The sequence below is a fragment of the Chrysemys picta genome, chromosome 6, assembly GCF_011386835.1.
Source record: "Chrysemys picta bellii isolate R12L10 chromosome 6, ASM1138683v2, whole genome shotgun sequence".
Taxonomy (NCBI): Eukaryota; Metazoa; Chordata; order Testudines; family Emydidae; genus Chrysemys; species Chrysemys picta.
In genome coordinates this window covers 44,836,188-44,857,045 of record NC_088796.1, presented here as the reverse complement: position 1 = coordinate 44,857,045, position 20,858 = coordinate 44,836,188, and the positions used below count along the sequence as shown (strand labels likewise).

The 20,858-nt window shown below is 46.9% G+C and overlaps 1 protein-coding gene across 12 annotated transcripts in view; it reads right to left on the bottom strand.

Annotated features, from left to right (window-relative positions):
• AP3B1 (adaptor related protein complex 3 subunit beta 1) overlaps positions 1-20,858 on the bottom strand; it is a 580,418-nt gene that overhangs the window by 205,261 nt on the left and 354,299 nt on the right. For 11 of the 12 annotated variants that reach the window (XM_065550060.1, XM_005288300.4, XM_065550061.1 and 8 more), the window contains 2 exons: positions 18,103-18,263; positions 4,440-4,506 (listed from right to left, as the gene is read on the bottom strand). In XM_065550060.1, the coding sequence (XP_065406132.1) occupies positions 4,440-4,506; positions 18,103-18,263 (228 nt within the window). Of the gene's footprint in view, positions 1-4,439; positions 4,507-11,134; positions 11,159-18,102; positions 18,264-20,858 lie in introns of those variants that run through there. The other variant, XM_065550066.1, reaches the window with a different exon arrangement.

Below are 20,858 nucleotides of genomic sequence, written 5' to 3'. Positions count from 1 at the left end.
AGATACAGACTTGCTGGCATTCAGCATGATGCCCAAGCGATTGAACATGTCCATGACCAACCGCACCTGAGACTGGACTTGCTGGCTAGATCGACCCCGAATAAGCCAGTCGTCGAGGTACGGGAACACGTGAACGTGATGACGGTGAAGAAAAGCTGCCACAAGCGCCATGCACTTGGTGAAGACGCGAGGGGGCTGTGCACAAGCAGAACGGAGGGCTGTGAACTGGTAGTGGGAGGGCTGTGAACTGGTAGTGCATCTTGTGCACCATGAACCGGAGAAAATGTCTGTGGGATGGGGTGATTGAGAAGTGAAAGTAGGTGTCTTTCATATCAAGGGCAACATACCAGTCTCCCGGGTCCAGGGAGGGGATGATCATGGCCAAGGACACCATGCGGAACTTCAGGTTGATGATATGTTTGTTGAGCTCCCTGAGGTCCAGAATGGGCCTTAAGCCTCCTTTTGCCTTGGGAACGAGGAAGTAGTGAGAGTAGAAACCCTTGCCCCTGAGCTCATGGCACTTCCTCCACTGCTCCTAGGGCAAGGAGTGTCTGTACCTCCTGGATGAAAAGTTGCTCGTGAGAGCGGTCCCTGAAGAGGGATGGGGAAGGAGGGTGGGGTAGACCGGAAGCGGATAGAATATCCCGCCTCTATTGTGCGAAGGACCCAACGGTCCGATGTAATAAGGGACCAGGCATGGTAGAAACAGGATAGATGGTTCAGGAAGGGATAGCTGGCCAGGTTTTGCACTGGTAGTCCGTCCTCGAGTGCACCTTCAAAATGGGCACTTAGGGCCGGGGGGGGGGGGGGGGGGGATTGGCCCTGGCTCTGTCCCAAAGGAGGGTGTGATGGTCTACGCCGTGGGTACCTGCTTCTCCTATGGGGGAAGTCCTCCCTAGGTCTGGGCGGGAAGGGGCACTGTTGTGGGGGCTGAGGCTTAAACGGCTTTCTTTGAGTTGCTGGGGTATGCATGCCCAAGGATTTTATGGTGATCCTTGTGTCTTTCAGGATATGCAGGCGAGAGTCAGTTTGCTCAGTGAACAGGCCCTGGCCATCAAACGGAAGATCCTGAATGGTGTGTTGCACTTCAGGTGGGAGGCCAGATGACTGGAGCCATGCGTTCCGACGGAGGCCAAAGTGCAAGCTGCCGCATCCGCGGCGTCAAGGGAGCCCTGAAGGGAGGTTCGGGCTGCCAGCTTTCCCTCCTCAGCAATGGCCCCCAGTTCCGTGCGGGAGTCAAGATGGGAGGAGTTCCTGGAACTTAAGGATTGCAGACCATGAATTATAACTGTATCTGCTGAGAATCACAAGCTGGTTCGCGATTCGAAGTGAGAAGCCCCCCGTAGAATTTTCCTGCCAAAGAGGTCCATGCATTTCAGCTCCATTGATTTTTGGGGCAGGCCCCTGTTGGCCCTGTCTCTCCTTTTCATTAACCACATCCACCACGAGAGAAGATAGGGTGGGGTGAGTGAAAAGGTATTCATATCCCTTATAGGGACAAAATACTTTCTCTCCACCCCCTTGGCTGTAGGGTGGATGGACCGGTGCCGCGATGGGGACAAGGGTCGGGTCAGGGATCTGCGACAGGCCTGAGAGCAGTGCCGCAATGACAAGCAGAGCCACGCAGGGGATCGGTGCGCAGATCGGTGCCACTCCAAACGGTGCCGTGGGGTCGCCGAACACGATCTGGACCTCAAGTGGGACCATGTCCTGGCGGCCGACGATGACCTCGACCGTGAATGTCTCAGAGGGTCGGGGCTGCGAGACCAATGCCGCAAATCTAACCGGCATCGTGAGTCGGGACTGGTGCGGTGCCAGGACTATGAACCATGCCCGGCAGGGTCGGCTTTAGGCCGATTCAGCTGAATTGGGCCCCACGCCAAGAGGGCCCCGCGCTGCAGCTCTCCACCCCGCCCCCAGCTCACTTCCCCCTCCTCCCCTCCCCTGAATGCTCCGCCCCCTCCCCTGCTTCCCGCGAATCAGAGATTCGCGGGAAGTCTGAAAAGAAGCAGGGGTGGGCCGGCAGCACAAGGTAAGCTGGGGTGGTGGGGGCGCAAGAAGGGCTCCAGGGAGGCGCGGCCCGTTCCCGCAGGCCCCAGCGGCTCTGGCCCGGCTTGGCTCCAGCCCAGCCCCCGCGGCGCGGCCCGGCTCCGGCCCGGGTCTCCCCCGTCCCCCCCCCCGGCACGGCCCCCGCAGCGCGGCTCCGGGTTGGACCCAAGCCCGGCAACCCCGGCAGCCCCGCCCCCAGGAATCGGGCCCCGCTCTTGCTAAAGCCGGCCCTGATGCCCGGACTCAGAGCGGTGTGGGGAAGCTGGTCTGGGAATGGGCGGCCCAAATATCGCCGATTTACCCCTCGACGGTACTGGGAGTTGTGCCAGGAGCGGCGCCGGGATGGGGGATACCGGTGCTGTCATCTCAATAAGCCTTCTAGCAGCCTCGAAGGTGGAGGGCAACGTAGCTTCCTCCACTTGAAGAGGTCCCTGTGGTGTGGGACTAGTATGAGCAGATGGAGGTCTCACGGTTTTGTCAGGCTTTGGGGCCTGGTCAGAGCTGGCTCGGTCGGGGTCGCGGTGACTGCCTCAGGCCTTTTGGAATGTCCTTCCACGGCTTGCTTCTTACAAGCGACCGGGGAGTGGGAGCGGTGCTGAAGTAGACGTCTTTGGGGCCCAGGAAGATCGTCGGTCGTGAGGAGTGTGACGGTCCTTGAGCGGTGCTGTGGACAGCACTGCTGGGGGAGCCCTGCGCACCGAGGCGCTCGGGCCCACATCTTGAGGGACGCAGTGCAGACTCTATGAGGAGTTGCTTGAGGTGGATTTCCCTCTCTTTCCTCGTGCGGGGCTTGAATGCTTTACAGATTTTGCACCTGTCCGCCTGATGAGTCTCCCCCAGACACCTAAGGCAGGAGTTGTGGGGGTTGTCTGTAGGCATGGGCTTGCCTCAAGAACTGCAGGGTTTGAAACCCTGGGATGGCATGCTCCAGAGCCCCGCAGGGCACTCATTGAAGGGGAAACCCCCCCAACCACTATACTACACTTAACACTAAGATAAGGGCTAACCATTAACTAACAAAGGGAACTATTTACAACGATAGGAGAATGCTAGGGAGTAGTGGAGCACTTGCTAGCAAGAGACCACTGTTCCAACAACCGTCATGGGGGTAAGAAGGAACTGAAGGGGGGTCGGGCCGGCAGGATCTTATATAGAGCGCCATACTGGCGCCACTCCAGTGGGCTCCACAGCCGGCCCGACGGGTAGCTGCTAGGGAAAAGCTTTCCGACTTCCGTGCACGCGTACACCTAACTGGAATTGATATGAGCAAGCACTCGAAGAACAACAACAGGATAGCCCTGCCTGCAGACAATGGGTGCATGTCTAGTTGGCGAGCAGCCAGTTTTCTGATGAAGAACAGTTCAACAATTTTTCAAGGAGGAGACTACTTTTTCTAGACATCTGTACAAGCAAAACAACTGGAAGGCATCTAAACATTAATTTTACCATATAAAAAAATCCTCATTATGAAAATCCGTTTTGATTTGAGAGAGTGTGCTTTTGAAAATAAAGTGGTAGAAAGCTCATATGCTAAGTTAGTTTTCTTGAGAACGCTTTCACAACTGAGGTCCCAAACCAAGAAAGCATTTTTGCTTAACTTTAAGCAGGCACGTAGTCCTACAAAAGTCAATGGCTCTACTCACATGCTTATCTTCAAGTACACACTTACATGTTTTCCTAAACCAGGGCCTTAGATACATGGTGCAACACACTGCTCTAAATCCAGGCAATACCTAAGTTGCTAAACATTCAGCAAATGGTTAAATGATATCCTGAATCAGGGCCACAATTTGCAGAAGACTGACTCCCTTCAATGGGGTTTCTAACATGCATGGATCAGGACATTCTGGTGGTGTCTGTCCAAATAGTTCCAGACTATTTTATTTACACGTGTCTGTGCTTCTCCTGCCTCTCTTCCCCGTGGTCCCACATGACAACAGTGCTTTGGAGTCCTAAAGAGTAAATTTCAGTGTTTTGTTTTATTACTTTTTCAATATTATTCTTTTTAAAAAGAAAGAAACCCTGTGGCAATATTAAACCAAAGCTCTTATGAACATTAAGGTGGTATGATGAAGCACGCAAAAGCCAGAAAATACCAAAGTTAAAAATTCATGTCAAACTCCTTTCTGCCACCTTGTGTGTAAACACAACAATGCAGACTTTAAGAATATGATCACATTTCTAAAATACAATGTAATTACACATAAAAGAACATTAAGGTTGCAAATTCAAGCATCTGTAAGCTAGGAAATGCTAGAATTAAGATTGCCAGCTATGTCGTATAGTTCAAATTTAATGGTACGTAATGACAATCATTAAGTAGATTTGCAGCTGAAAGAGTGACCAGTACAATTATACACTTAAAAATTACACTAATTTGTGTTACTTACTGTACTTTTATCTTTCAGAAGCTTTTCTATCACTTCAATTAACATTTCCTTTTGCTCTGGGTCAAGACTAAAAAACAAAAACAAAGCAAAGGATATATTTTAAAAATGAAAAAAACCTATTTAACATTTTATGGTCAGGTTTACGCTTGAAACAAAGATAGGCTAGGCAGTGAAGAGGGGAAGGAAACAAACAAGGGAAAAGTGAAATTATTTTCAAACCAAACACATGGTATTGTGGGGAAGGAGAAGGATGCAGAGGAGAATGTGAAACATAAAACGGCAAAAAATAGTTCACATTAATTTCTGTTCCAGCAGTCAGACAGTTTACTAGTCTGGAACTAAGCAGGCATCCCTAACTCACAAAAAAAAAAAACCACCCACAAAACACAAACATTCAGAACAGGGTCAGAGGATTTGGAGGGTTAGTTTTCTGTTTAATAAAAATAACTTTTCTAACCCCCTTTATCAGTAAAGATCAGAATTTTGAAAACTGCTTGTTCCATTAGTCTGACCAGTAACAGGCTGGAGTCCTGGAAACTAGTTTTTAAAAAAGCTATTCGAAAGAGCATTACATTGAGTTGCTATGAGAATTACTGGGAAATACAGACCTCAAGCTCAAAGTTCTATATTAATAGGTATAGGGAAGATACAGGCTATATTTCAGAGAAGGAAAATATGAACATGAGTTATGATGCCATGTATATGCACACCTCTGAGATTTACTGCAGCCTTAAACTGTTAAGCTAGGAGAACACAAGCAAGCATGTCAGCTTCAACTGTCCACTTCCCAAGGGAAAAGACATTGAAAGAAGGCACCACCATACATTTTGAAAAGTAATTACTTGAATATCTGAAAACCCTTTCAAAGTGATCCATATCTTTCATCTTCAAGACTTAGGGACAAAACTCTCATTCACTGAGTTGACAGAATGGAATAAACAAGATAAGAACACTTATGGACGAAAGAAAAACTGTGATTCTTATCAAATAGCAAATAAAAGGTTTTACTATGGAGACTGAAGACAATTTCAGGTTCTTTAAAGCTGACATATGGCAGAGATAAGCAGAAATTAACTAGAGCACAGGAATTAAATGCTGACAAATTAGATTTTTGTCTGTTCTCAGTACCTTTCCTTTATTTTGAAAAATATGGTTATTTACCCTACAGTAACGATGGTTCTTCAAAATGCATTGTCCACCAAAGATCCTATTCTAGATGTGCATGCATCCCATGCACACAAGATGAGACTTATTTTTTAATAATAGTGTCCACCTCCAGGGCTGTGTCTGCACTCCACCTACCCTTCCAATCATCTTAGCCAAGGACATAAGGGGCAGGAGAGCCCCAATCACCATTCAATTCCTTTACCAATAAGAATCCCACGTGGATAGGGCTGCAAATCATTAGGTAAGGAGACCTTGGCCTTTTTGAAATATGGTGTAAAGGGGACCAGCAACAAAGGCCTGAATTACTTCCACTCTTATGGAAGAAGTAACCACCATCCAAAAGGCTGTTTTCATTGACAGGTGCTAAAGAAAGGAGGTTACCATGGGCTCAAAAGGGGAGGAAAAGTCCCATTAAGCCAGTGAGATTGAGGTTCCAGAAAGGCGAGAGGAGGGGGGTGAAGAGGATCCCTAACAGGTGGGAAGATTGAGTGAGGCTCTTCAAAAACCTTGACACCATGAGATTTGAAATTTAACCCCAAACTGGAGGGCGATTTGCAGAGAGTGCTGCTAAATATACCATGACTGAACTAACAAAGTCCAGATTGCTTCAGGGTAAGTAAATAGTTCAGAATAACCAAGACGGAGGTTATCAATGCAAGAGCTGCTGCTGAGCCGCCCAATCAGATATGGGTATATTACCCAAGCAAGCAGCGGTGGCTACCTAAGCACCTAGTGGAATGGGCTCTGCAAGTTCAGCTCTAAGTCTTTTTGGTGGACAGTTTTTTGATTTTTGATGTTTTAGAATTATATAGCAGCAGTTCCCCTCTAATAAGTCATCCAACCAGCATCTAGGCTGTCAAGTGTAACAATGCAGAGTACAGGTGCAAAATCCAGCCTTGCTTCTTGGAAATTATGTCAGTGAAAAGTGATTAAGGTGACTGGTGGACAAGTTGACAAATTCACCTCGGAGAAAAACAAAAAATGCCTGGCCATGTGGCGGCTATCATGATCACATTGCCTACATCCGATTATAGTTTCCTGAGGACACTGGGTATCAAAGAAATTGGTGGGAAGGCACAGAACAGTCTCTGTGCCCACAGGAAGTGGAAAAGAGGCCATCAGCAAACCCAAGCTTGTGACGCCGTTGGAGCAAGATGTCCAACGTTTATTGCCGAGGACTGTAGAAAAGAGGCCCACTATCAGGAATCACCACCACCACGATGTCGTGGGAGGACTCAGTGATTGAAGGGCCATTCATAGTTCTCTGAAAAGTCCCTGCTGAGTTGATCTACAAAACACTCTACTGGATCAAGTAGGCGGAGAGCTCCTCATGTAATGTGACGAAGCAGGCACCAATTTTGAAGATGTGTCACTTTTGACCGAGTAGGGAGGCTCTCTCCCCCTACCTGCCTGTTGACTGAGTGAATCGCAGTAGTGTCTTTCAGAATGAAGAATGAGGACTCAAAGAAGGAGTAAGAAAGCCTTGCATGCTAACAGCATGGCCCCGAACACCAGGATGTCTATATACAGCATGGCCTCCTGTGCCAACCGTAGTCCTTGAATCTTGATGATCAAAATGAGCTCCCCTTCCTTGAGTGGAGGCATCCATTGCTAAGGTCTTGGTAGGGAGAGGCAGAGGAAAGGGAATGCCGTTGCATACCTGAAGTAGATCTGCCCAGCAACTTAGTGAGGATAGGAATTCTGAAGGAATAGTGACCAAGGAGGTCTATGCTGGGCCCGTTTGGTAGATATACTGATCTCAACCATCCTTGAAGAGGCTGACGGTCAAGTCTGCCTTGCTGAGAGACACAAGTGCATGCTTACATGTATCCCGAGAGTTGAAGTAACATCCTCACTAGTGTTTTGGTATGCATTTGGAGCTGTCTGATCGATCATCATTTAGAATCATTGCTGATGTAAGTATGTTACTGCCAATCTGGAATCTGACACTGTCCTGGTGAATTCCATAGTCTCAGTTGGAGGTCAGAGTGGACTTTGTTGACTTTTAGCCCTAGTGAAGCGAATAGGTGGAATATCAAATGAATTAAGTCAGTTACTTGCTGTGGGGATTTTCCCTAAGCCAGACAGTTCTTCAGATAAAGGATAAACTTGTATGTCTCACCTCCAAAGATGTACAGCCAGTTTGACCAGGAATTTGGTGAAGACCCAAGGAGCTGCTGAGAGGCTGAAAGGCAGGACTCCATAGTGCTCCTATGAGAAATCATGGGTACTTCCTGTGTACCAGATGGATAGAGATGTGAAAGTGTGTGTTTTGACAGTTGAGAGTTGTGAGCCATTCCACAGGATCCAGGTAAGGTATCATGGAAATTAGGGAGAAAATACAGAATTTAACACAATGAACAAATGTTGAGACATCAAAGGTCAAGGACGGGGTGTTCAATCTCCTTAATGCCAAAGAAGAAAGAAGTGAAACCTTTCCTTTGAACATTAAGCGCACTTTTTCCACTTCTCCCAGTTGTAGCAGGGAGTCTACCTATTGTTTCAACCATCTCTCATGAGAGGGGTCCCTGAAAGGAGACAGAAGGGAGCAGAGGTTGCAACAGTGTGCAACTGGATGGATACTCCTTGCTTACTATACAGGACCCACTGGTCCTAGATTATCCCATTCCAAGACTCTTGGTGAGGAGAAGTGGGGGAGGCAACAAAGGAAAAAAAAGATCCATAGGTGGTCCGATCAGTCGCTCTATATTCATGCGAAAACTGAAGGGTGTTTTGGGAGGAGAGGGTTGGTTTGTTTGTTTTTTTTAAAAACAGACTGTCCAAGTCACAGGGTGGTCAAAGAGGAATTTCTGCTTCTTCCTCAGAGGTTCTGATGGTCATTTATTAAGAATAGTACCGGGGCAGAGATTGTGTGCCTATAGTAGAGCTGCTACCTCTGTTTTCTCGGCAAGGTGGAGACGTAGAGTCTTAAAAAAGTCACTTCTATCCTTGAGACTATAAAGAACTTCAACTGTGCTCCTGCTAAACAAGTCAGTACTTTCAAAAAGGGAGATCTTCTATTATTAACTTTATCGTCTGAGGGATCCTAGATGCTTGTACCTATGAAAAACACCTTATGGCAGCAGCTGACATCATAATCCCTGCCACTGCATCGGAATCATCAAATGCAGCCTGTACTGAACTTCTTGCACTATGTTTACCGACTGACAAAGGTCTTTAAGCTCATCCTGATGGACTTTTGGCAGTTTAGCAAGTAGCTTTGAGAACCTAGCCCAGAAAAGGAAGCCCTATTTACAGAACAAGGCTTGATAGTTGGCCTCTCTAATTTGGAGGCTCACAGAAGAAAGGACCCTTATGACCTAAGAGATTCAGTTTCTTAGGACCCTCCTCACAAGGAGTGATTCTGGGAGCTCTCTGTTTCAACTTCTTGAGCTGCCTGTACAACTAAGGACCTTGTGGTCAGGTGCAGATAGATATAGTCTAACTCCTTGGCTGGGATCTCCTATCTGCCCTCCTGGAGATGGTGGGATAGACACTGAAGTGTGCCAGATAGTTTTTGTGACTTGAGAAGGCCCTGGTTCATAGGCAATACTAGTCTGCCTGGTGTCATCGTGAGAAGTATCTCTGTCATAGGGAGGCCCTAGCCCTTTAAGAGGGAGCAGGGCCAATGGATTTGAGACTCATCAGTAAGGTTACAATGTCACAGAGGTCATGAAATCCATGATTTCCAGCGACCTCCGTGACACTGGGAACCCCTGCAGCTGACCAAACATCCTGTAGTGTGAAAAACTGCTATCAGTGAATTTGCTACTTAGGGTATACTGAGCATGCTCAGTAACATCTGCTGAAGCCAGCAGAGGGAGACCCCTGCAGGAGCTCAGCCTCCGCTGGCTGTGGGGTACCCCCTCTTCAACTGCCTGGCCGCCATCAAGGGGGACCCTTGAGCTCTCCAGCCACTGCCACTGGCAGCTCCCTCTCCCCTCCACCCCCTCACCCCCAGCAGCTGCTCAGCCTCTGCGAGCAGCCGGTACCCTCGCCCCCAGCAGCCTCTGGCGGTGGCAGAGGGACCCTGGAGCTGCTCAGTGGCTGCTAGAAGGGCCCTTCCCAGAGCTCCCCAGTGCCAGCAGCGTGAGGACCCCCGCAACTAACCACCTGCCACTGCCAGTGGGGACCCCTGAGCTGCCCATTCACCAGCAATGGCAGCAGCAGGACCCCTGAAGCTGCTCAGCGCTGTGAGCACCTGCCCCCTCCCTCCGCAGCTCCCAGTCACCTCCAACAGCAGGCAAAGGGACCCAGAGCTACTCAGCAGCTGCTGGAAGGGACCCCACCCCTTGTTCTCCAACCACCGGCAGAGGTGGCAGGGGAACTCTCTCCAGCTCCAGAGCAAAGGGGATCCTGCAGCTCCCAGCTGCTGCAGGCTTGGGGAGGGGGCAGGGTGCTGGACCCTCTTCACCCCCCATTTTGTCAGATTTTTTTAGTAAAAAAGTCAGGGTCCGGTCACAGCTTCCATGATTTTTTTGTTTATTGCCCGTGACCTGTCCATGACTTTTACTAAAAAATATCCATGACAAAATCATAGCCTTACTCATCAGCTTACTTCAATTGGTCTTAAAGAAGGTACCTGGGAAAGCTGAAGCCAAAAGACCAAAGAGAGCGGAGGGGATGTTCCCCTGTGTAGATGATCACCCAGCAGAAACATGGGGGTTCCTGCTGGGAAGAGAAGGGTTACCCGCCAAGTGGAAGCGTTGGAGTGGCTGTCCTGTTAGAAGAGGACAAGGAACTTAGGTATGGCAGATTACACCTGAGAGTGGTATGTTTTAGGTCAACAGACTACAAGATGTGGGATTTTAAGGACTGTACACACTGAGGTGATAAACTATGTTTGAGAACTTTTGTTATGGACAATTTTACATTATGTTTTGGTAATAAACTGGTCCCAAAGTGGGTGTCAAGGCTGAATCCCCACTCTGGCACTTCGAGTGCAGAAGGTGGGGGCCCACAAGGATTTTAAAAATTAATACTTGCCACTCCAGGCTTGTATTACACTCCCAAGGTTACAGCTTTTCTCTGATCTTGGCTTGGTAAATGCTGCCACCACCCAAATACAAAAAAAAAAAAACTTGAACCCAGGAAGGAGCACTTGGTAATTCCTCCCTGTGGGGTACCCTCAAAGCCCTTTCACCCCTCTGTGGGGAAGAGCTGAGAAAGAAAACAAAGAAAGTTAGCTGTTGCCACCAGTTAAAACAAACAATATATGCACAAGCCTCTTAGGACACCAAAAATCCAATCCTGTTCTTTAAAAAGGTAAATTTTATTAAAAACAAAAAGGAAGAAAATACATCTGGAACTTAGGCTTTTGCTAGATCTTAAAAGACCAATTCCAAAAATTAAGCACCCAAAATAGCTTTCTTGGGGGTTCAGCTTAAAGGTTACAAGCAAACAAAAGCATCTGGGGTTAGCACAGAGGAGATCCACAAGCCAAAATACAGAAATAAACCTGATCACGTCTAGCTAAACATTTCCTGTCCCAATAATTCCTTCTAGGTATGGAAGATAATTTTTCATACCTGGTTCAAACCTTACACAGCATTCCTGCTTATAGCATTGCTGCTCCGTGTTCTCTCTGGGCTGCAGGGACAACAGACAAAGGGAAAATTTATTTCCCAATTTTAAAAAGTTCTACCTTCCCATTGGCTCTTTTGGTCAGTTGCCCTCTTCTTTTTCTTTACCTGGGGGACTTTCAACCCTTTACAGGTAAAGCAAGCAGAGAATAGCTACCAAGAGGGATTTTACAGCTAACTGGCTGGTTGGGTGTCCATAAAAGAGAGCCCCCACCCCACACCACTCATCACAGAGGGATATTACTGAAGCAAGAGATCTTGATGGGCAGTTACTGAAAACTCTCAAGGGGAAAATGGAGGCAGGTGTGTCTGTCATGCCATGGCCTGTCACAGGAGGGCACCCCAGAAAGTCGTTGCCTTGTGACAATATCCAACAACTTATGCTCCTTCTCCTGAAGGACTTCTGGCAGTATATCAAGAATTTCCACAATTCTCCTTAATAGGTCTTTGAGCTTGTCATGTGAGGCCAAGGTAGGTGGATTAACTGCCCAGAAGAGCATAGTCACATGGGTGCTCCTGGTGTAGGAAGTGATGATCGTCCTCCCCACACTGTTGATTTCTTCACCCTCCAGTAGTTGAAGGTGAGTATGTTGAGAGCTGGAAACAGTTGATTTGCTTCGTTTCATGGTACTGGCTGCTTTGGTCCCAGGATGTCCAATGCCACAATGTTACTCATAACTATGAAGGTTGTGATCGGTACTAGGGGCAACGTGGTAAATGCTGAAAATGTCAGTGCTGAAGTCTGTACCGACAAGGACATTCCCAAGGTGGTGGTACCAGGGCAGTGCAGTCCTTGTGTTCTAAAGGAACCATTGTTGCCAATTTACCCTTCAATAGTGGCATACCACAATGCTAGTCCAAGTTGTGATCCTTAGAGGATGAGGCCTGAGGAGAGAAGTCTCTTACTCATCGTCGGTGAGCACAAACTTCACCTGGATCCTCCACTAGAGCCATGCTCTTTTCTTTCTCTCTCAAAAGTTATTGAGGCAGTAGAGGAATAGGTCTGTAGGAGGAGGCAGCTCGGGAGCAAGGATTCAAGCTATAGCTCACTGGGGTGTAAGACAGAGGGAACACAATGTTTAAGGGCATGACAGAGCTGCAGGACAGACAGTTCTTGAAGCTGGTGACTGTTTCTGCCATGATAAGGGCTGTAACCCCCTGTAATTGAGGGAATTGGGGGGAGAAAGTGAGAGGACTAGGGGAAGAAAAGCTAATTATAAAGGTTGGCAACAGGCAAAGGAAACAAACTAATTCTAGCTACAATAATACTGAAGGAGAACTAAGCTAAAACTTTGTCACACAGTGTAAGGACATGCACTCTACAGGTGTTCTGTCTCGCAACCATCATCAGTAAAAAGGAAGCAAGTGGCAGTTGGGCCACCTCACCCTTCATAGTCTCATCTACAGTGGGCATGAAATCATGTATGATGCAGGCACTATCTCAATGGACACATTCAAAATGAACACCATCTCACAAACATGGGGTTCATGAACATCTAGATGGAATCTGTGCAGACACATGCATCTGACGAAGTGGGTATTCGCTCACGAAAGCTTATGCTCCAATACTTCTGTTAGTCTTAAAGGTGCCACAGGACTCTCTGTTGCTCTGTGCAGACAGTCACCCAAAAAACAACCTCCATTACTTACTGCAAAACGGAACATATCAGACTATGAAGTTTTCAAAGCTTGTAAAGTCTGACTAGCTACAACCCTCTGTTGTCACTAATGGTCCTGCCTTCCCCACTTCCTTTCCCTCATCCACCTCAGAGTAAACAAGTACAACATTTCTAAAGTGGTCCGGTGGGTGGTGTCAAGCACAAGTAGCAATGCCGTACCTATTTGCTCTCAGAAAGAGGAAGCAGGAGAGGTTGGGAGAACCACAGAGGATACCAGTCTTCCTCATTCCTTTTTATTGGACTGTTTAGCACAGCAGGTTTTAGATGCACAGCAACAATTAGCATATGTTGATATGGTAGGCAGTCACAACCTGGTACAGGCAACCTCAGTAGCATGCAGCATAGCATTGAAAACTGGCATATACTGCATATATACTGGCATAGGCCACTGTGCCAGGGAATCAGCAGGTGCTTTCATGAGATAGTAGCTATATTAGTGTAATGACCTCTAATCAGGTCGCTTTCAAGTATTGAACCCAGCATCTCTGAATCTCAAAGCATGAGCCCTCTACTAATGGGAGCTAAAGGACCAAGTCCATCAGCTATGAGGCAGTAACAGACTCAAACCTCTTTGGTATAACCATTGGAGGCACCCAAAGAGCCACTATTCAGTTTATTACACCGATTGGTTCTATCCCACATACATACAGAGGCAAGATCCTTACATAATGCCATATTACCACAGTAGCTGGGTGGTTGGGAAGCTGCCTTATCCTACTGCCTGCTGACTAGGCAAATACTTTGGTGAGCACTGCCAGGCCTGGGGACTGCTTCAGAACATTCATAGCCCTTGTTTGGTTTAAAATGTTTATACTTTTATTTATGTCTTTCCCTCATTTCAGTGTAGAATCCAGAGATGGAAGTGTTCTGTGACAGAAGGCAATGCAACTCTGGGGAGTGGATGGGTTCTTTTGTTTTTACACTCCCTCTACCCCTAAACCAGTCTTTTTTGCTGCCCCTGCCCCTTTCATGTGGTAGCAGATCCTGAGGAGGCTGAGAGTTCTAGGGATTTATTTGGGAGGAAAGGGGCTGAGAAACAGTGTTGTCTGGAGCACCATGGAAAGTTAAATAGCAGTTTTTACTCAATCATTCAAAAGAGAGGGAGAGCTGGCCATAGTGAGCCATTGCTTAGCACTAACATTCTGTCTGGCACTGTATAGTATACTAAAAGATTGTAAACTTTTCAGAGCAGTCTAAATGCATCGGTTTATATGTCTTTAATGTAACTTTAGAAAACGTATTCTCTTGTTTTGTTTTTCATAACTCCAGTATCTGGGAAATTATCCTGAGGCAACAATCTTAGGCCCTTCTATAGTGCTTAGCACTGCAGTACGTAAGTATTACTGTGATGGGGTGAACTCACCCTGTATTGGACAGGAAAGCGTTAACCCCTCCTTGCGGGCTGAGGAAGCCCTGTCCTCACAGCCCTACTGGGCATGCCCCAAGTGCAGTACCAGTATAAGAGTGAGCAACTCAGCTTGGTCTGGGCAGACCACCGGAGAGAAAAGACATCCGTTGCAGCTCCAGCCTCAGAGCCACAGCAGACCCCAAATGCAGAAGCCGGAGGCACTGATACACCGGCAGATTCCCCGGTACGTGTAGACACTCCAGGGACTTCGGAGCCACCGGGAATAGCCCAGGCAGAGGAAACCAGGAACCCCGAAGCTGCCCAGACCATGGACGCAGGAGTCATGATAGGAAGTAGCCATAGGGAGGAACTAACCATAGTTCCAACCACAGTCTGCGTGTTGCGGCTGGATCCCCACTCAGTGGTGAGTGCCCGGGTCCCCCTGCCTTGACTGCCACCCCCCTCCAGGGGGCAGCCTGCCACCCTATTGACTCTGGCCATCAGGCCCTATTGCCCTGCGAACCAGGGCCAGTCTATTGACTCTGGCCGCTAGGCCTTACTGCCCTGCAGACCAGAGTAACCCTATCAACCCTAGTCCTTAGGTCTCACTGCCTTGAGGTAAAGGATAGCTTGAGGGATGGTGTGAACTCATCCCATCACAGTTACTACCAGATCACTGAAAACTCTGAGCTATACTAATTTAAGTACAACAGTCTGTTGGTCTTAGCTTAACACTGAATGTTTACTAGTGGTAAAGTATTTTTTTTTCCCCAGCAGCAGAAGCAAGCAATTTAACTTTATTAAATTGTATTAACTATGTTTGTAAAGCATCCAGCAAAATGGGTCCCAGAATGTGGTTGGAGCCTCTAGATGCTACAGTAAGACATATAATTTTTCGTCAGAACTCCCTACAGCCATTTTCCACAGTCCTTTTTAAAAATGTACTCCAAAGTTCTGGTAGATCTGAATTTCAAGTGAGGAATTTATCATTTTCTGTGAGACCTCTTTTGGGAATTTAAAATATGCTTAGTTTCTCTTGGCTAAATCAAGATGCTCCATTTATTAATTTGAACACCTTTAGCATAAAAGATAAATGTAACAGTAAGATAATTTTAAAAAATGGAAGGCAGATAAATCTAATGTTTGCCAAGTGGATGAGGCCCCAATTCCTGAGGGACTGTATTTTATTTTTAAGCGGTTATGGATACACTGACAAATAGGGAGCAGTGATAAGGGGAGCTTACTTACTGTAATGGGAGGTTCTTCAAGATGTGTTGTCCCTATGTGTATTCCACACATGGGTATGCATGCACGCCATATGCTCAAGTCGAATTCTTTAAAGCAGTGTCCATTCACCAATACATGCGCAATAGCTCTTCTTGTGCTCCCAACCGAGGGCATAAGGGGCAGGTTGACACTTCTCCAGTTCCCTCTCATCACAAGATAACAGGATCCAAAACAGAGGGGAAGGAGGGCAGGTAGTGGAATACAGACAGGGACCACACTCCTCAAAAACCTACAGTTACAATAAGTAGCCTCCCTTTCTTCTTCAAGTCCTAATCCCTGTGTGTATTCTCCATATGGGTGACTAGCAAGCAGTGCTCAGAGTAAAGAAGGGTGCAAGGATGTTTGTAGCAGAGATGCCTGTACTACTGCTGTTCATATGGCCACATCCACAGCTGTGGCTTGAATGTGTAGTGCAAGGCAAATGTGTGGACAGAGCTCCAAGGTGCTGTTCTGCAGATGACTGCAGCAGAAGGTCCAATAAGGAGGCTGTGGAGGCTGCTTGTGCTCATGTGGAATGAGTAGTATTTCCTAAAAGGGGGAGGGGGAAGTTTAGCTAGTACCCCTCTAGTATAAATCCCAAAACACACTTAGAAATCCTCTGTGAGACCTGTCCATGTGACCTTTCTACTATGGTGACAAAAGGTCTCCAAGTTTTTCTAATGGGTTTAGTTCTCTGTAGGTAGAATGCGAGGGCTCACCTGATGTCAATGGAGTGAAGTCTCTTGTCTCAGAAAGAAACGTGGTTTTGGAAGAAATACAGGTAAGTGGATCGATTAGTTAACATGGAACTCAACCAATCATGGGGAGGAATTTGGGGTATAACCTAAGGGAGACATTCTCTTTGTAGAATACTCTGTACAGGTGGTCTGCCATCATGGCTCCGAGCTCACTGACCAGCATAGCCAAAGTGAATGCCACTAAGAATACCACCTTCATAGAGAGGTAGGTCATGGCAATGTTGCCGTAGGTTCGAAGGACAAACCTGTGAATATCGACAGGACACGGTTAAGGTCCCATTGAGGCGTAGGTTTAATAACCAGTGGGAAGGTCCTGATAAGCCTTTCATAAATTGCACGGTGGTCAGGTGTATAAAGACAGAATGTCTCTCCACCAGAGGGAGGAAGGCACTGATAGCTGCTAGGCGTATCCTAACAAGGACTGAAGTCTAAGCAGAGGAGGTAGTCTAGGATGATCAGAATGTCCACAGTATCAGGCATATGGTGGTGGTGATGTATCCAGGCCGAAAAAAACTGCGTTTCAGTCCAATAGCAGGCTCTAGTAGAATCCGTTCTACTTTGACTAAGGATTTCCTGGACAGAGATAGAGCATGAGTGTTCTATTTCCAATGCCCACCCAAAATTCAGGCTGTGAGGTAGAGTGAGCCCAGGTTGTAGTGCTTGATTTCCCCCACATAAGCGGATTCGGATAGGTGGGCGCATGAACATTATTAGAAGTTCTGAGAACCAGAACTGTCTGTGCCAGTAGGGTGCGAGGAGGATGATGGTAGCCCTTTTGTGACACATTTTCAGTAGAAATTGTGGCAGCAGGAGGAAGGGAAGAAAGGCATATTTGAGGCCATCTGTCCAGGGGAATAGGAGAACACCACCCTGGGAAACATGGCCTATAGTTCTCCTGGAGTAATACATGCGGAGCTTCCTGTTCATCTGAGACGCAAAGAAGTCCCATACGGGAGTACCCCACTGTAGAAATATGTTGGTTAGAACTGTGTCGTATATCTCCCATTCATGTCTGTGGAGAAACTTCTGCTCAGCTTGTCTGCCAAGGAGTTGTGAATGCCCAGAACGTAGGCAGCCTGTATCGTAATGTGGTTTCCAAAACACCAGTTCTAAAGTCTGACAGGACAGGGGGGTAAAGAAGATGATGAGGGAATTTATCCTACACCAACGATAACCTTAGGCGAACTAAAACTACAAAACTAGATATCAAAACTATTTAGAACGAGTTTACTTTGCAGGTTACACACTGAAGGCGGACGCAATTTCAACTCAGACCACGCAGCAGTAAAAAGGACCTGCACCACCCCTTATACCCTTGCTCAGGAACACGAGTGGTCAACGGACACAGCTTTGAAGAATTTCCAGGGGGCTCCTGATGCGGAGGGGGTGTGGTAGAGGGATCCCTGTACAGGGAGCTGCTTCCCTTGTCCGCCCAACTCCTGTGTATCCACCCATCTCCTCCCCCCGAACTTCGTGTAGCCAGGGGAAGTTTCTGGGACTTGATCTGACCCAGGCCCAGCTGCTCCATGCAGGAAAGGAGGAGGGGGAGGAAGAACTCAGTTACAACTGGGTGGGGGAGTGGGGGGAGGATGGAGATTAACGTCCTGTGCAGCTGGGGCATTCCCAGACCTCCCCTCCCCCCAGTGAGTTACCTCGCCCCCGCAGCTGCCCAAACAGATGTGTCTGTGCTGCCAAGCAGGGGTGATGAGTATGGGTGCAGCTTCTCTTTGCTTCCCCACAGAAACCATTTTCTTCAAGGAAGCAAAGAAAATCTGCAAGGGGGGGAAATTTTTACATTGCGCCACAGTGGCGCAGAATTTCCCTAGGATAGCTTTTCAATGTTTATGGTAAAAGACTACTTACCTATACAGTTTTTGGATTGCATGGGCTGCATTTTTTCTAACATAAGGAGATAAATCAGCAGAAGCTTCTTTAATAGCAAGCATCATAATAGGAACAATAATTGGCACACGAATACTAGATAAAACTCTCAAAGCACTTGCACGGATTAACTGATTAGGATCCTAAAAAGAATGGAAACAAAACAATATAAGTAACACTGCAGAAATTTATCATTATTAAAACATGTAGTAAATACTGCAATGACGGAGGACATATTAAGCCACGTGACTGCCATTTTTTTCTTTTACTGTTATTAGTCTGGCTTTAATTTCAAGTTCACATTGCTATCATGCAAATTTATGTGAAACTTGCCACAAGAAAAAGTTTCAACAAGAATACTGCATATATTATGAGGAGCTGCCAGACATAACACCACATTAACAAGTTTTATTTATGCTAATGAAAACAGGAAAAATGAAGGCAAAAGATGATGAGGGAAAGAGAATTGTTACAAAATATAATACATTTTTCTATTTATAATTGTAAAGTCTTTCACAAATTCAGGCATTTTTAAAGTCGTATAACCCAGATCAATCTTAATATTACGTACTGCTTCCCCATACGTCAAGATTGTCAAATAGAAAAAAATAAATTAAACATGAATGCTGCAACGAAAGAGATGCCTTTTCTAACATCTTCGCCTTTTCAGCAATAAATCCTTTTTAATCATTCTATTTAAAAAAAAAAAAAGAAAAGAAGAAAAAAAGAAATGCCCTTCTCCTACAGTCAGTGGGGATGAATCTTGAACAGACTACAGGGGATATACGTAGTACCCTGGTGCAGAGTGGTAAGAGATGGACGTGAAAGCATATGCATAGCAGGAGGGGTTGCTGCTGTTGCTCCAGATCTGCCACCTTCCCACTGGCTGGCGATAGGGGAACAGGCTAGCCAGATGGCTATTGCCCCCTCTCTCAGATTTAAATTCACCTTGGAATTTCAAAAGTCTCTTGTTCCACTAGTTACTGCTCCAGCAAGCATCACCCGTCAAGGCATACCAGGTGCTACTACACACAGGCAGTACCAGGAGAGGATGGGAATGACAGACACACAGGAAAAGTAAGTAGCAGTGGAGCAGGAGAGGCATTTACATACTGGGACCCCATCATTCCCACCTCCCTGGGGGGCACTCAAGTATCAGGACCCCATCCTCCATGGGAGCTGCACAGGAGTCAGGATGCTGCAGTGGGGACTACATCCTGTTTCTCCCCACTCCTGCCCATATGGCCCCCCTGCCAGTGGCAAGCTCTGGGAGCCATGCTGGAGGCACCATGGGGCAGTGGAGGCAGCTGTTGCTCCACCTGAAGCTGCCAGGTACAAATGAACGACTGGGAAGTGTGAGAAACTTTGCTCACTCGATTTAACAGGGTATCTGGGGGATGCAATTGGACACTGGGAACAAAGATTCAGGTACAGTCCGATGCAAAAAACTCCATTGCCTCCAGGCCTTTCAGGGTTTAAGAGGCCAGTTTAGTGGAATTTGCAGAATGTAGAGTTAAGAAAAGATTCCAGCATGTTCAGCCCATCCTTGGGTATCAAATGATAAGATATGCAGTATCTCTCTGGTACACCCTGGATTGGCTTCATCCACAATCCCAGGGCACCTCACGTGCCTGACTTTATGTTGCAGGCTAACTGGACTTGCTGACCCCTGTATGAGGTTCTTATTAAGGAAGCTCTTGGAGGGTTGGTTCAGACACAAACAACAGATGTAGGGGAGACAGGCACACTGTAACTGTACTGGGTTTACTGATCACATATTTCAGAATATGCACTTCTGGGGGGTGGGCAGGCAGCTTTACGCAAAACAGCATTTGTTGTGCCTTTTCTGGCTTTCAGAATTAGCAAGCTGGTGCCACAGGCAGCAAAGAACTGCTCTAGGTATGCACTGAATGTACAATTAAAGAAAGGATCAATGTCTTTAAAATGCAGGAATTCAAAAAGTGAATAAGTAGGAAAAGGGATTATGGCTGAATTAAGGGAATTCACAGATTAACAATTATGTTTTGAGAAGGCAGTCAAATGATTTTGGAGCCAGGCCCACTATTCTTACATAGGAATGGCAGCTGCCTCACCCAGTATAAATTCACAGCAGTCATGAGAAAGCTGTCATAGGTCTCAATCCTAAAAATTTTGGTACATGTTCCTTGAGGATTGGGGTAGTGTTGTCTGCAGCTCCAGGTTTGACTTTCAGCAGGTCCAGGCAACTGGGCACTGGAAATGAGAACGCTACAGGGCCTATGTTCATCGTAATGTTGGGTTACTGAGATAACGGGGTACCACACTAACCCTGTCTGCCATTTGTGGTTGCAGGAGACAATATCTGGATCTGTGGGCACACTGTCATGCATTAGACCAACAAGAAGGCTGCCAGATTAGCAGCTGATTTTCCAAGGCTGAAGCCATATGCCTTCAATGGTATGGCAAAAGGGGCATGTTATGGGATCAAATTATGCCCCTTCTGCACTCACTGATGCCTGAGCTGTAGCCCATAGAGCTAGCTTAGCATTTTAATTTTACTTAGCAGTAACGTAAGGAATCTAAAGACCTGTATTCTCTGAGACAGTGGCTTAAGCATAAGTGAAGCATAGGTCTAGGATGCTTAGCATAGACAAAATGGCCCGACCGTTAACTTAGATTTTGGGGAACTGGTAATAGCTTCCTTGAGAGGGGATTTGGTACATAACCGTAGGAATACTCAATTGATACTAGGCTTTCAA